Genomic DNA, 15,900 nt, shown 5'->3' on the forward strand with positions numbered 1-15,900 from the left:
TGTAGACCAGGCTGGTCTCGAACTCACAGAGATCCGCCTGCCTCTGCCTCCCGAGTGCTGGGATTAAAGGTGTGCGCCACCACCACCCGGCTAAATTTTTTGTTGGTTTCTTTTTTGTTTTTTGTTTTGTTTTTCGAGACAGGGTTTCTCTGTAGCTTTGTTGCTCGTCCTGGAACTAGCTTTTGTAGACCAGGCTAGCCTCGAACTCCCAGAGATCCGCCTGCTTCTGCCTCCCGAGTGCTGGGATTAAAGGCGTGCGCCACCACCACCCGGCTTAAGTGTGGCATGCCATACGCTATCCAATAATAAAGCTTTACTAGCTAATAAAAATAGTTTGCCTTTCTGTGTTACTGCCTCTCTAAGAAAAAATGGAAATAATAAAGTCATTCATTTTAAAGTAAATCACAGAGCTGGAGAGATGGCATGTTGGTTAAGAACACTAGCTGCTCTTGCAGAGGACCCAAGTGTGATTCCCTGTACCCAGTACACAGGAGCTCACAACTGTCTGCAGCTCCACTTCTAAGAGATCTGGTGCCCTCTTCTGGCCTCTGTGGGCACCAGGCATGTATGTGGTGCATAGACATTTATACAGGCAAAACACTAATACACATAATATTAAAACTAATAAATCTTTTAAAAATAAGTATCCATGGGGCTGTGAGATGGCTCAGTGGTTAAGAGCACTGGATGTTCTTCTGGAGGTCCTGAGTTCCAATTCCCAGTACCTACATGGTGGCTCACAACCATCTATAATATGACCTAATGCCCTCTTCTGACATACAGGTATACAGGCAGAGCACTCAAACATAAAATATAAATAAATTAAATTAAAAAATATAAGTATCCTGGCAGCATGATATGCTAAACATTAAGCTGTCAAGTTGGATGTTGGAATTTTAAGATCCTGGCCTGTCATAGTGAGACCAACAAACTTATTTCTTTAGCTTCTAAGTGACAGGGAGTTACATTATTGATAAGTGTAAAATTTTTAGAAAACATGATTATTTGGGAAATATTAGTGCCTTGTCCTCAGACACTTTGATCTCTGGATCCAAGTACTCCAGGAATGCCAGTGTCACCACTCTAGAGGCAGGGATGTCAGTGTCACCACTCGAGAGGCGGTGGCACCTGGGAGAAGGCAGCCAGTAAATAAGGTGGGCTAAAATCTCATGCAGTGGCCAGCTTTCTCCAGAACCTCAGACAGTATGAACTGTGAGGGTTGAGAAGATCCCGCGAGTATCGTTCTCACGAGTTCAAGCTGTGCACAATCACAAGGACAAGCTGCTCGTGGCAAAACCACGTTTTTTCCACAGAGGCAAATAAAGGATAGTTTAAACATTCAACTGAATAACAGCAGAAGCAATAATGAGTAATCTGAAGTAAACTCACTCCTATCTGATACCTCTGGGAAGAGCAAAAAACACACTCCAAGAACAATCCCAGGTTTTGAAGAAACTGAGATCTCAAGACTCAGTTTTCTCTGAGTGTTCTTTCTCACAAGCACTCAAAATTCTCCACACATGACGCCATCCATTTTCCAACAGTCACCAACACTAAAAGTGGATGCTGAATAAAGACTCAGCTTCATAATAAAGGACAATATAGAAATCATTAGCGAAAGGGATGCTGTAGTTCTCGCCTACAGTCTTAGCCCTCAAGAGGTAGGTGCAGGAGGGCCAGGAATTCAAGGTCTCTTTCTGCTCAAGGCCAGCCTGAACTACAGAAAAGTGTCTCAAAAAAATTTACTAGAAGCATTTTAAAAAACAAAACAAGAGCAAACAAACAAACAAAACCCCGGCATCTGGCATCTTACATCTCGCAGGCTGCTCAGTCTCATTGTGTAGCCAAGGATGCCCTTGAACTTCTGATCCTCCTGACTTCACTGGTTGGTGCACCATACCTGGCTTCTTATAACCTGCCATGTCCTAACACCTACCTATCTGCTGATGGGCACAGTGCCGTCACTGTGTCTCATCTCAGAATATTAGACAGTGTGTTTTAAGTTACATGGCATTTGAGTTCTTTTTCTTTAAGGTGTGTGTGTGTGTGTGTGTGTGTGTGTGTGTGTGTGTGTGTGTGTATGTGTGTGTAAAAGAGGGGGGAGTATGCCTATAATTGCAGGTGTCACTGAAGGCCAGAGGCATGGGTTCCTCTGGAGCTGGTGTTTGTGGGCTGTGTGACATGGGTGCTAGAAATCAAACTCATGTCCTCTGCAGTAGTGCTTGCCCTTGGTCCCTGAGCATCTCTCCAACGCCCACATTTGGGTCCCATATCTCCTACCAGTGCAGTGGTTTCCCAGAGTCCTTACACTTTTCTCTGCTCACCTCATGCAGTGTCCCTCTTTCAGCCGTGTGGCAGTTCTTACACCTGTGCCCGTTCTTCTCTCCGAGTGCAGTCTCAGTGATGTACAGAGAACCTACAGTGGCATGAGTTGTGGCCGCACAGGAGTTCCTCTGAATATATATCTACCAGACTTTAAAATATTAGTCTTTGAAGTTGGAAGGATTTGCAAGAAGTGTTCAGATACTGCTGCGAAATGAAAGACCAGAAATAGTGGCCTCCACCTGTTATCCTAACACTGGAGAGGCAAAAGCAGTAAGATCTGGAGTTTAAGGTTACCCTTGGCTACTGAACAAGTTCCAGGCCACTCTGGATATACAGTACCATCTCTCAAAAAAGAAAACAAAAAGAGATAATTCATACTTTGTTTCATTGGGGGTGGGGATACGGCTCAGCGGGTAAAAGTTCTTGTGCAAATGTGAGTTCAGAGCCCCAGCCCCTACATAAAAAGCCGGGCATGGCCCCCAACACCTACAACTAGCACTGTGGGAAGCTAAGACAGAAGGCTCACTGGGGCTTACTGCACAGCAATCCCATCTGAAAAGTGGTGAGGTCTGGGTTCAGTGAGAGACTTCACCTCAATGTAATAAGGCAGAGAGAAGTAGAAGAGGACACCTAAATGTCCTCCAGCCTCCCTGTACAGTCATGGGCATCACTCCCATGCACACACTTGCACGACTACACGCATAGACATACACTCATATATAGGTTTCATTTACTACCAGTGTACAATTCTCATGTGTGAACACTTGGTCCCTCTTTATCTACTTTAACTTGGTAAGAGAAAGGGAGCTAGTAAAACTCATTTTATTCTCACGACTTCATCTTAGTTGGGTTACACAGTTCAAATAAGTGTATATAGTCAGTCCCAGAGGCTGTCTGTGGCCTGCAAGAACACATATCACTAATCCTTCTCTGTTCCCAACCAGCACATAATAATTATCTTTAGCGTGTATCAAAGGGATTTTTCTGCCTTGTGTTTCTACCAGTCATGGCTGCTAAATGTCAAAGAAACCTCATCAGTGCCTGCCTGCTCAGTTGCCCAGAGGCTCTAATCAGGAAGTTCAGCTGATGCTGGGATCAGGTCTCTAACTGTGACAGCCCTGCGGTCACAGCATCCTCGTCATCCACCTTAGCCGTCCCTGTAGCATTAGGTAGCGTCCTCGCTAGTGCCCTGTTTGCAAGAATCTTAATCTTGGTGTATCCTTTGGTTTGAGAAATTATTACAGTTATTTTCCAGCCACTGCCTTGTTCCTGGAGTTTATTTGCTGGGGTCTCGGACTGTCATACCCAGCGGCACGTGAGTTCCAATCAGCACGTACACAGGACTCACCCATCACTGCCACGTACTGCTGGTGACCGTGAGCATGGCAGAGCTGACCTCTCTGAGTACAGTCTCACTGCTGCACGTCCCTCTCAGTCTCTCTAGCACAAAATGAGAATTTCTCAGATGCTATTCTCCCAAACTAGTTACTCCTTTTTTTTTTGGCACAGGGTTTCTCTATGTACCCCTGGCTGTCCTGGAACTCATTCTATAGATCAGGCTGGCCTTGAATTCATAGAGTTCTGGCCTCTGCCTCCCAAGTGCTGCCCTGTGTTAATTCTTTAAAAAAAAAAATCTTTTAAAAAATAGCTTAAGTAATGGCTTCCTTAAGGTCAACTATATTTGGAGGTCCTGAGAAGTAATTGCTAGAAGATTTCTTTAAGGGTTTTTTTTTTTTTTTGGAAGATTGCTTTCAAGAACTCCTATATGCTTTTTCCCCTTTCAATGGTGAGCTGGCTAGGTAAGTCTGTAAAGAAATAAATCATTGAAAACATAGACTGAGGGATTGGGGGTGACAAGAGGAGAATCGGTTGTAGTGCAAGTATGATGCCTAGAGCTTGGGTCTGCAGAAGCCACTAAAGTCAGGTGCCCATGGTGGCCCACTTGTAATCCCAGCACAAAGGAGGTGGAGACATGGATCATCAGGGCAGGACAGCCAGCCCGACTAGCCAAAACGGTGGACACTGGGTTCAGAAGAGACGCCGCCTCCGTTTATAAGATAGTGAGAAAGACACCCTTCATCAATCTTAGGCCTACACCCAACGATGATGATATTTCACTAAAGCAGAGAGCTCAAAAGATGCTGATAATATTAAACACAATTGAATGTATGTGATAGCTCACTAATGTGTATTTCATATATAACTATACTGACTGTTAGTCATGCTTCTCTAGAGTAACAGAACGTACGGAATGGCTCTATCTATATAGAAGGGGATTTATCAGAATGGTTTATAAACTGCAGTCCATATGACCTAAGAATGGCTGTGTGTGAAAGGAAAGTCCAAGAGTCCAGTAGTTGTTCAGTCCATGGGGCTGATGTCTCAGCTGCTCTTCAGTAGACCCTGGGATTCTGAGGAATAGGCTCTAATGCCAGAGAAGGAGTGGACTTGTTAGCAAAGAGCCAAAGCTTCCTTCTTCCCTGTCCTTATATAGGCTTCCAGCAGAGTGCGTGGCCCAGATTAGATCTGGATTGAATGTGTGTCTTCCTACCTTGACCTTGATTACCGGCACGTCTTTTCCCCCTCTCAGAAAGAAATGGGTTAAAGGCACATCTTCCTACCTCAGAGATCCATATTAGAAGCAAAAATTAAGCAAAAATCCCTCAGAGGTGTGCACTCAGTTTGGGGGTTTTAGTTCATTCCAAATGTAGTCAAGTTGACAACCAAGAATAGCCCTCATACTGACATATGCTTTATTTGCTCCTCATTTAAAAAAAAAGTTTTAAATCATGTATCCCCCCAAAAAAAAAATCAAAACAAAAAGAGGTCGCTGGGTGGTGGTGGCGCACGCCTTTAATCCCAGCACTCAGGAAGCAGAGGCAAACAGACCTCTGTGAGTTCAAGGCCAGCCTAGTTTACAAAGGGAGTTTCAGGACAGTCAGAGCTATTGCACAGAGAAACCCCACCTTGAAAAACCTAAAAAATAAAAAAGAAAGGGAAGGAAGAGTAGGAAGAAAAGAAGAAGAAGGAAAGAAATAGAAAGAAAAGGAAGGAAGCAAGCAAGCAAGGAAGGAAGGAGGCAGTTGAGGGGGTAATGTCACAAAATTGGAAGGAAACAGGTGGAGGAAAAGACTTTAACTAATGTAAGATCTTTATCACTTTTGTGTGATCTGCACCCTGGTGACCACCACTGCAGTTATTAGAAAAGACAACTAGGCTAGACCCAATACACCTCATTGAGACTATAAGACTCTTCAACAAAACTGTTATTGATAACGATACTGTAAAGTCTTCCTTGTAGAACTTCTCTTAAATGTGAGCAGATACATTAAATAGCTTAATTAATTAATTAATTAGGACTGGTGAGATAACTCAGTGGGTAAAGAACCCTGCTACCAAGCCTCATGACCTGAGTGTAATCCTCAGAGCACACATGGTAAAAGGAGAACTGTCCCCTGCACATTGTCCTCTGACCTCCCACATACACATACATACATGCACATTCAAAATAATAAATGTAACTAAAATACTTTTAGGAATAACCTAATTAAGGATATTTATATTTTAGGCCCTGTGTATGATTCATTTATTAGAACAGGGCTTTGGTTTTGTAGTGGTGATGAAAGGCCACCAGCATTGTGTAAAACTTTTCACTTGAAAATCAGATTGAACTCTTTATTCCAAGAAAGGGCCACTGGTAAAACAAACAGTGAATGAAGAAAGCAGGACAAAACATAGTAAAAACGTCCTTAATAGTCAAGAAAAATAAAAGGGATTATTGTATCTATGAAAAATAAGGGAGAACTCAGCAAATAGGGACAGAAACTAACGTTTGTATGCCAAAATTAATGATTTAACAAAGAAAAAAAGATAAGGAGGAAAGCGCCCAGAAAGAACATAATACAGAGAAAGCAGCCAGGCGGTAGTGGCGTGTGCTTTTAATCCCAGCACTCTGGAGGTAGAGACAGGTGGATCTCAGAGACTTTGAGGCCAGTCTAGTCTACAGAGCAAGTTCCAGAAAAGCCAGGACTATACAGAGAGACCCTGTCTCAAACACCCCCGGGAAAAAAGGGGAGGATATAGAGAAAGCAAAGTAATACAAGAAATCGGCTCAGAGTTGAAGGATATCAAAGCTCACAGTTGGAGCTACAGTGAACAGAAGGCTAAGTCATCCCCGTGAGTTGTCTGGCTCTCTCCTTCATTCGTCCTTGGTGATCTGTTTTTATTTCACCGTTCTTTTCCTTCTCATTTGTATGTGTGTTATATATGTATGTATGCTTGCAGATATGTGAAACACATGTGAGAATGCACATTCGTGTATATATATGTGCACGTGGAGGTCAGAATGAATATTGTAATGCTGTTTGAAAACTGTTTCCTGGTCAGTGTACTGTTTTAGTATGAGTGTCCTAGTTTATGTCCAGTGTGTTTATAGTTTGAGCGTGAAAGCATTTTTCTAGGTTCTTGATTGACTTATGATATTATTTTATATGCCTGAAATGTTTACATATGCAATTCCTTCTTTTACCTGATGTGCATCTAAGGCAGGTAGTTTAGAAAGTATATTTTTATTTCATAACTCTAGCTAAGTTCCTAACTTTTCTAAAATGTTTCCTCACCTGAATGCTGATTTCACATTAGGGTTAATAAGTGCTAAGCAAAAAGACATAGGAAGTGCATGGCTGTATTCACTCAGTGCATGACTATGCTTATTGCTCTGAGTTGTCTGTATTTATGAAGAGTTGCACTATAATTAGATTCATTTCCTGTCAGTCTGATTAATGAAAATGCTAAGTCCTTTCATTTAGGAAGAACTGCTCCCTCATTTGATACCTGTTGTCTGATTTTTAGTTTGAAAAGGAAAAACAACATGATATTCGATCATTCTTCTTACCAAAATCGACAAAGAGACCGTTGGAAACATCCAAGACGTTCAAGAAGACTACAGTGGCCCCAAACCCTGGAAAAGTGACTGCAGATGATAGCACTGATGACAGAAATGGTTCTGAACCTGAAGCTAAAAGATTGAAGACCCTCGGCACCAAAGACCCCAGCAGTGCGCTGGAGGGAAGAGCCACAGCCACGGACGTCCCTGAGGTCAGGTCCCCACTGGCCTCCCCAGCCCTTCCTGAGAAGGGCTGGCAGTGTGGTGTCTGCACATTCGTCAATGACTTAGTCCTTCCTTACTGTGAGATGTGTGAGAACCCTCGGGTCAGAGCTGGTGAGGACTCAGAAGGTGAAGGTGAGAGGGAGGGATGGGGCGGTGGGGGTGTCTGAAGAACAAAGTTTCAGATGCTACTAAGTGTTCTATGACTCAGCAGCCTGCAGCCCTTAAAATGGAATGAGAATTTCACTGAGTGAAGACTGTAAATTCATCCCCTGTGGAATGTGAATGGCTCCTGTTCTGTCAAGAATGTATATCCTGAGTGTCACTGGCTGGCATTAATTTGGTGCAAGTGGGCATTTCTGATTAATGTCAGCAGGATGTGAGCTCAGTGGGCAGGAGAAGCCTTGTTGCTATGGTAGCAAATGTGCTGCCCATCACAGGCCTGCTGTTATAAAACACATAGATAGTCTTGTTTTTAAGGAAATTATAGAGGATTTTTATATTTAAATGGGATATTTTCGGTAACTGCTTTGCCTGCTTAGTATACATTGCACCATGGTTTTGATTTTATTAAAGGAATCTGCCAACACACAAATATAAAATAAATACAGTGTAATAGAAAAATGTCCTTAGCATTCAGTTTTCAGTTTCAGAGAATGTTTTATGCCAATGAAAAAAATGCCGGGCAGACAGTTTTGGGCACTAGAAGTGGTTATTGTATTAAAGGCCTGCACAGTTGTTCACATCAGTTCTCCATGTAGATTCATTCTTCCGACAGTGACTCTAGTGAAGATGGAGCTCAGAGAACTCTGGTGTTGCCATGTTCCTGCTCCTTCTCTCTTAGTTTTGATCTGAAGGAAAATGTATCAGTCTCTCACTTCTGAGAACTCTATCAAAATTGACAAGTGGCCATCTGTGTAGTTGTGTGTTCCATGGGCACCTGTTCTCTGAAACTAAACCAGAACCACACACTTTCTCCATGCAGTGCCCTTGCCACAGTTAACATGACCCCTGCAACCCCCAGCTGGTGCAGACAATGAAATACAGCAACGTGGGACTCTAGAATGGTGACAGCTCACAGTGAGAGTATAGGGTGACGAGCTTAGGGGGAAAAATCAAAATTAAGTGAATAACTTTTTAAAAAATCATAGTTCTGATTTTTTCCTTTTGATGCAAAGAGCAACAATGAAAGCTTCTAAACCTTTGATTCAATAAGCAACCTGCCAAGAAACTTTAAAAAATAAACACATTTTTGAACATGAAACAATCTGCTTAGAGGAAAAAAAAAATAAAAATTTTAAGTAACAATGTATTCTCAACATTGCATTGGTCAGCTTTACATTATTACAGTTGACATAACAATTGCCTACCTTGGTTTGTTTGTGCCCCCAAAGTGTTAAAAGACAGAATTAATACTAATTAGACAGAAGAATCCAAAAAATTAGAGGAGCCATATTAGGATGTTGCGGTCTATTGAGGCAGCATGGTACTTTGGAGTCGATATGGTATGGATGCATGGGATGGTAATATTCAACAACAGTTGAAATTGCCCAGTTTTGTATCTCTGATTTGAATGTCAAAGTGGTTATGTCCAAAGCAGCCTACAGACCACTCTGCTTTGGAGCCCAGTGGAGCCTCAGGCTTGACAGGCCTGGGCTAGAATCCTGAGGGCTCAGAGATCCCAGTCGTTCAGCTGCTTACAGCACAAGCATTAAGACCCAGGTTTGAATCTCAGCCCCTATATAGAAAGCCAGGTACACCAAACATCCCCATCATGGGAATGCCCAGACGGGCCGATTTCTGAAACTAACCAACTGGCTAGCAAGGAAAGTCAAATTAGTGAGCTCCAGGTTCAGTGAGAGACCAAAATAAGGTGGGAAATGAGTGAAGAAGGCACCATATGTCAACTGTCAGCTGTGGTGTGTGTGTGTGTGTGTGTGTGTGTGTGTGTGTGTGTGTGTGTGTGTGTGCGCGCGCGCACACGCGTGTATGTGTGCACACATGTGCACAAATGTGTTGCAAAAAGTAAAATCTTCAGCATTGAGTTGGAGAGATGGCTCAGCTGGAGAAAGCTTGGCTGCTCTCCCAGAGGACCCACGTTCGATTCCCAGCATCTACATGGCTGCTCACAACAGTCTTTTACTGCAGTCTTAGAGGATCTAACATGGTCTTCTGGCCTCCATGGACCCCACACACATGGTGCACAGCCATACATGGAGACCAAATACCCATATGCATAAAATGAAAATAAATAATAAAAAAATCCAGTAGTATCCTTTATCTTTCTCACCTCCCCTCAGTTGTTAAACTACAAAGTATATCCCTACTCCAACCCCTCCTGTTGCTACCACATAAAAGCCATCATCAGCTCTGATCAAGACCCAGTAGCATCCTCTAGTCTTGCCCTTTGGGATCTTTCCATGCAAAACAGAGTCACCCTTTCATAACGGGATCGGCTGGGCTTAGCAGCAGATTGGAGGCAGAGGTCAATGGATCTCTATGAGTTACAGGCCAGCCAAGGCTACATGAGACCTTGGGGGGAAAACCACCACCAACAACAAAACTGCAATCATCATTACTCCTCTAAAGGTCTCTGTTGCTCTCCAGTTCTGTGTCGAGTATACCTAACAGTGTAAGCCCTTGGCTAGGGCAGCAGCAACTCTGAGCTTGGTGGGACTCTCTGAGAGCGTGGCTAGAAATGTTTTTTTATTTGTTTGTTTACACTTTTGTTTATCTGTGCATCTTAGAAGAGAGCCTTGGGAGGCGAGGCAAATAGTCCTTCCTGATGATTTGTAAGTCTGCCTGCCTCTGCCTCCCAAGAGCTGAGATCAAAGGTATGTGCCACCAAGCCCAGCTATTTCTTCCTTTCTTAAAAGATAAAATTGAGCTGTGACATTTTAATCTATGCTTGTTACACATAACTTATTTTATTTTAATGATTCCAGCTGTCCTCAACCGTATGCAGGATGACAATAAAAATGGGGATGGTGATTCTCAGAAAAACACCTCCAGAAATGATCAGGCTAGTTTGGACTGTGTAAAGGAATGTCCTGAACAGCCAGAACCTGAGCAGTTGGCTAATAGCAGGGAAGAAACATGGAAAGGTGAGAGGAAGGACAGACTGACGTCCCAGGCAGGAAATGGTAAGTACTGCTTCCGTTCCTAGTGCTCAGATAATAACCATGTGAGGGCCAAGGCTGTGGCTCAGTTGGTAGAGTTTGTAGCTACCACACAGACGTCTACAACCTTAGTGCCCAGCACTCAGGAGGAAGGGAGGGAATGCTATGAAAGGTTATCCTTGGTTACGTAGTGAATCTGAGGCTAGCCTGGGCTATAATGAGACCCTATTTTAAAACTAATAAACTAAATAAAGAAGTGCCATATACTTTAATACATAATGCTCTTACTAGATTTGTGATTGATACCTTATGCCACGTACCTTTTATTCCCTTTTATGTTAAAACACATCTTTAAATACCAGAGGACTCTCTGCTGGCATCAACACTACACGGTATCACAACCAACAAATTGCTACTGCCACCAGAATGTTGCCCTGTGCAACCACAGTGAGCTCGTTGACAGGGAGAGAGCAGATGGTACATCAGGGCAGTAATCAGACTGACAGAGAGCCAACAGCCCTTTAGCAGATCACTAACCTTTATCACATGGATGCTTTTAGATGGCTACGCTCAGCTAGCATTTTTAAGAAACAATTTTAAGGAACATAATTTAAAGACTGTCTGAAACAAGCTAGAGAGATGCCTCAGTGGGTAGTGTGCCTGCCCTGCAAGCATGGGAGGCAGAGGCAGGCGGATCTCTGTGAGTTCGAGGCCAGCCTGGTCTACAGAACAAGTTCCAGGATAGGCTCCAAAGCTACAAAGAAACCCTGCCTCAAAAAGCAAAACAAAACAAAAGATTCATTTATTCATCATGTATACAGTGTTCTGCCTGCATGTATGCTTGCAGGCCAGAAGATCTCATCACAGGTGGTTGTGAGCCACCACATGCGTTCTGGGAATTGAACCAGGGACCTCTGGAAGAGCAGCCAGTGCTCTTAACTGCTGAGCCTTCTCTCCAGCCATCAAAGAGTGATTTCTAATCTTTACACATTAATACCTAATTCTTCAAATATGGAGACACACTGATAACAAATGCTCTTCTCAAGGTCGGCAGAAAGAACTTCCCATTAAACTGTGGCCCAGCACCTTACAAAGCCCAGACATGCCACCTGTGGCTGTGACTGTTGTTTGTCCTGGGGATCGGGACCAGCAGTGCCTTCTGCCTTCAGCTGCTTTGTTAATAGGTATATAATAGGTCTACTAGAAAACTACTATGGTGATGCTATTGCCTAGTGGACTGGCAAGTAAAGCTGAGCCTCTCGATCTGGGAAAGAATGTTCAGAGGTCACTGACCAACCCCAACTGAATTAAGAGTATAAGCTCGGCAACTAGAAAGATAGCCAGTGACCAAGAATGACCTGACTTTGGTTCCGAGCACCCAAACCAGGGGGTTCACAATCACCTTAACTCTAGTTTAGGATCTGTCTGATGCCCACTGGCCCCATTGGCATCTGCATGCACACAGTGCACATAAATTCACACAGGTGTACACATCGCATAAATAAAAATAGTCAATGCGTTTTAAGAGTCCAAGCTCTGGAGCCCCTTTCCTATTAAGCAGGTTAATGTGCTGAGATTCCTCCTGTTAAAATGTGCTCTTCATGTGTGAGAAACGCACTGGAGACAGCAGTTAGCACAGTTCCTGGGCCACTGGTGTGTTTAGTAGGCATTAACTGCACTCATTATCTATTTAACCTGTGCTTTTGGGGTTTGGTTTTAATTGTACTTGGGATCCAGTGCAGGGTCTTCGGGCATGGTAGACAAATACTCTACTCCTGAACTGCATCTCAGCCCCTTTAGCTCTAATTATCTTGCCTCCACAAGTTTTGTCTCTCCTGAAGAATTCTGGGTAATGGGACCAACCCAGGCACATCAGTGGCACTCAACAGGGCTGTCCTGATGCTCATAATCAAATGGGGACTATTTTGTCCCAGCTGCAGTGTGCTCAGCAAAAGGGAGAAATTCTAAAACCCTTCAAGTCCGGTAATGATTTCTGGTGTTACAGAAAGGTCCCTTCTGACATACTCATATCTTTCCAAATGATTCTGGATCTGTTACTTCTTGTTCAATCATTAGCAAAGAAGGCCCAGTTTCCAAATATGCCAATGCTCTTAAAAGACCTGCCTTGAAAGTTTTATTTCAAGCCTAGAATCTTATCGAATGTGTTAGCTTTTAGACATAGCTATTTCATTATTCTAACCTGCACAACAGTGAAATAAGCTGCTTTTTGAAGATCTGTTTATATTTTATTTATCTGTCTGAGCATGTGTATGACCATGTGTGTGTGGATACCCAGAGAAGCCAAAAGAGGGCATCAGATCCCCTGAAGCTGGAATTACAGGTAGTTGTGAGCCACCTGCATGCGTGTTGTCCATCAAACTGCAGTCTCTGAAAGAACAGCAGATGTTTATAGCTTCTGAGCCATCTCTCCAGACCCCAAGTATGCTATTTTAGAGAGTAGACAGGCTTTTCAGATTCTCTTTTGTTTTCTTCATTAGAGCAAAAGAATGATTCAGGCACCCTGCCAGTGTGTGAGACCTTTATGTTTTGTGCAAGTAAAAATACAGACCGGATCCACCTCTATACCCAGGTAAGTGTCATGCAGATTTTGTATCTCAGAATATAAAGTCAGACTTCCTTGCTTCACTTTTCAGTGAAGATCCTAACAGTGAGACAGGCACCTAGTTTTCTGCCTGCATATGACTTGTTAAATTCCCATCAAATCTCAAGACAAAGAGATATCAAAGCGGAGTCTTTAAGACTTCAGAGAAAGAGACCTTGATTGCAGTGTTACCGTTTAGCATGATCCTGAACAATGGGCTGCTCACTGCTTCCATTTCCTCAGCTGGAAAATGTAGGGAAGGTTTGTTGCAAGGATAGAACAAGCTCATCCCTGTAGATCACTCAGCATTTGAAGCAACCTTTGTGGCTGCCTAACACCTCACCTCCATCTCCAACCGCCCCACCCCCCACATCTCACACCCCCACCCCAGCCTCCATGCGGAATGTCAGAGAATAGGCTTCCTAAAGTGAACATTCAGACTGCTGCAGTAGTCTTGGCTAGCCAAGGTCACATGTTTTAGTCTGAAGACCCTTTCCATGATGAAAATGTTGAAAACCCTAAGAGCTCTTGTTGATATGGGTTATAGCTATTGATAGTTATTCCATTCTGAAGCAAAATGAAGACACTTAAAATATTGATGTATTATTAGTTTTAAAATAACTGACATTCCTCATTGGGACCTTGGGAGTTCAGTCCAGTGCTCCAGTGTGGGCCTCTGTTTCTATCTCCATCCATCACCAGATGAAGGTTCTATGGTGATATGCAAGATATTCATCAGTATTGCTATAGGATAGGGTCATTTCAGGTTCCCTATCCTCAGCTGCCCAAGGAACTAACTGGGGCCATCGCCTTGGGCTCCTGGGAGCCACTCTAGGTTCAAGTCTCTTGCCAACCCTAAGGTGGCTCCCTTAACTAAGAATTGTGCTTCCGTGCTCCCCTATCCAAGAGGAGTTGAAGGAGGGAGAAGATGAACAAGGAAGTCAGGACCACGAGGGGCGCACCCACCCACTGAGACAGTGGGGCTGATCTATTGGGAGCTCACCAAGGCCAGCTGGATTATGACTGAAAAAAGCATGGGATAAAACCGGACTCTCTGAACATGGCTAGCAATGAGGGCTGATGAGAAGCCAAGGACAATGGCACGGAGTTTTGATCCTACTTCATGTTCTGGCTTTGTGGGAGCCTAGCCAGTTTGGATGTTCACCTTCCTAGACATGGACAGAGGGGGGAGGACCTTGGACTTTCCACAGGGCAGGGAACCCTGACTGCTCTATGGACTGGAGAGGGAGGGGGAGAGGAGTGGGGGGAGGGGAAGAAGGGCGGGAGGTGGGGGAGGGAAATGGGAGGCTGGGAGGAGGCTGAAACTTTTTTTCTTTTTCTCAATAAAATAAAAAAAAAATAACTAACATTCATATAAATAACAAGTGCTTTTTGTTTGATTTTGGGTTGGGGGAGAGGTTCAAGACAGGGTTTCTCTGTGTCACCCCAACTGTCCTGGAACTCACTGGCCTTGAACTCAGCAATTCCCCCATAAGACTGTTAAGGAGACTCAAGCATAAGGGAGTAAGAGCTTGGTGGGCAGATAATACCCCCAGTATTACTCCTCAGTGCAGCCCCATCTTCCTCTCCAGCCAGGGCATGGACAGCTGGTCTTCATGCAGCAGCAGTGTAGCATAGCTTTGGAGAAGCAGATTTTTAAAACAGGTCTCTGGAATTTCTGTCTCCCTTCCCCTCCTGCCAGTAACAGTGGGCAGATGTGTCAACCACCTGGGAAGGGATGGCGAGATGTTTATCGGTGCTGCTGTCTGATAGGAGCCATGTCTGTAATACTGTAAAGATCACTTGGGGACTGGAGGTGCTTGTGTTAATGCCAAGGACGAGCTGTTCTTCTGCATGAGTTTACAGTTCTTCATCGTCTCCATGTGTATTTCCAAGGTTAGGCAGTAGAGAAGTATTTGGGGCAGAAGCACAGCATCCAGGCTGACAGCAGAAAGCTCAGGCTGTGTACAGGCAGAGTAAAAGTCTCCCCTCCCACCTCAGCTCTACAGGGGACTCGTGTCGGATACACCCTTGTCTAGAATGTGCCTCCTGGTGTATTTTTGAGGAGAGTGGTCATGCTACATCATAATTAAGTTTTCTTATAAAATGGTTCCTAGTATCTACAGGCTGAATTACACTAACAGTGTCTCTCATCTGTCCTCAGGATGGAAAACCGATGAACTGTAATTTCATTCCTTTGGATATAAAGTTAGACCTTTGGGAAGACTTGCCAGCAAGGTTTCAGCTAAAACAGAATCGTTCACAGGTAAGAAGAGTTCTAAATAATACACTTGCATTTATTTGAAATAAAATTTAGGAATTTTAGAGATCATTTTTAGTTTAATGAAACAAGCCTTATAGCTGTTGCAGAGTCAGATTGCAGGCTGCATTTCTGTCCATCTAGGCAGTGTCTATTTATTCCACTGGGACTAAGAATAAATGTGACATCTGTTTCCTTGGTGAGTGATCACACCTGCGCGGCTGCTGAGGACAGAATCATCCTCACATCTTTTCGCTCTCATTCATCGGATTAGCAGCTGTGACACATCTGTCAGAATCACATTTTATCTTCTAAGGTTAAATTCTAACAGTAGCACATGCCAAGAGCCAGGATAATGCCACACTGTGACTCTGGACTCATTGTCAGAGTGACCTCTGTGCTGCAGCTGCAGGTCAGCCAGCTGCCAGGGAGACCGTAACCTCCATTGCACGCCACCATTTGTATTTACAGGAAAGTAGCAGAGGTT

At 43.7% G+C, this 15,900-nt stretch overlaps 1 protein-coding gene across 2 annotated transcripts in view; it reads left to right on the forward strand.

Annotated features, from left to right (window-relative positions):
• Nucleotides 1-15,900, forward strand: part of Zranb3 (zinc finger RANBP2-type containing 3) — a 47,410-nt gene that overhangs the window by 16,357 nt on the left and 15,153 nt on the right. The window contains exons 5-8 of one of the 2 annotated variants that reach the window (XM_013346667.2): nt 7,177-7,567; nt 10,378-10,575; nt 13,050-13,141; nt 15,318-15,419. In XM_013346667.2, coding sequence (XP_013202121.2) covers nt 7,177-7,567; nt 10,378-10,575; nt 13,050-13,141; nt 15,318-15,419 — 783 coding nt within the window. The remainder of the gene's footprint in view (nt 1-7,176; nt 7,568-10,377; nt 10,576-13,049; nt 13,142-15,317; nt 15,420-15,900) is intronic. The other variant, XM_026779614.1, reaches the window with a different exon arrangement.

Source organism: Microtus ochrogaster, chromosome 6 (genome assembly GCF_000317375.1).
Source record: "Microtus ochrogaster isolate Prairie Vole_2 chromosome 6, MicOch1.0, whole genome shotgun sequence".
Taxonomy (NCBI): Eukaryota; Metazoa; Chordata; class Mammalia; order Rodentia; family Cricetidae; genus Microtus; species Microtus ochrogaster.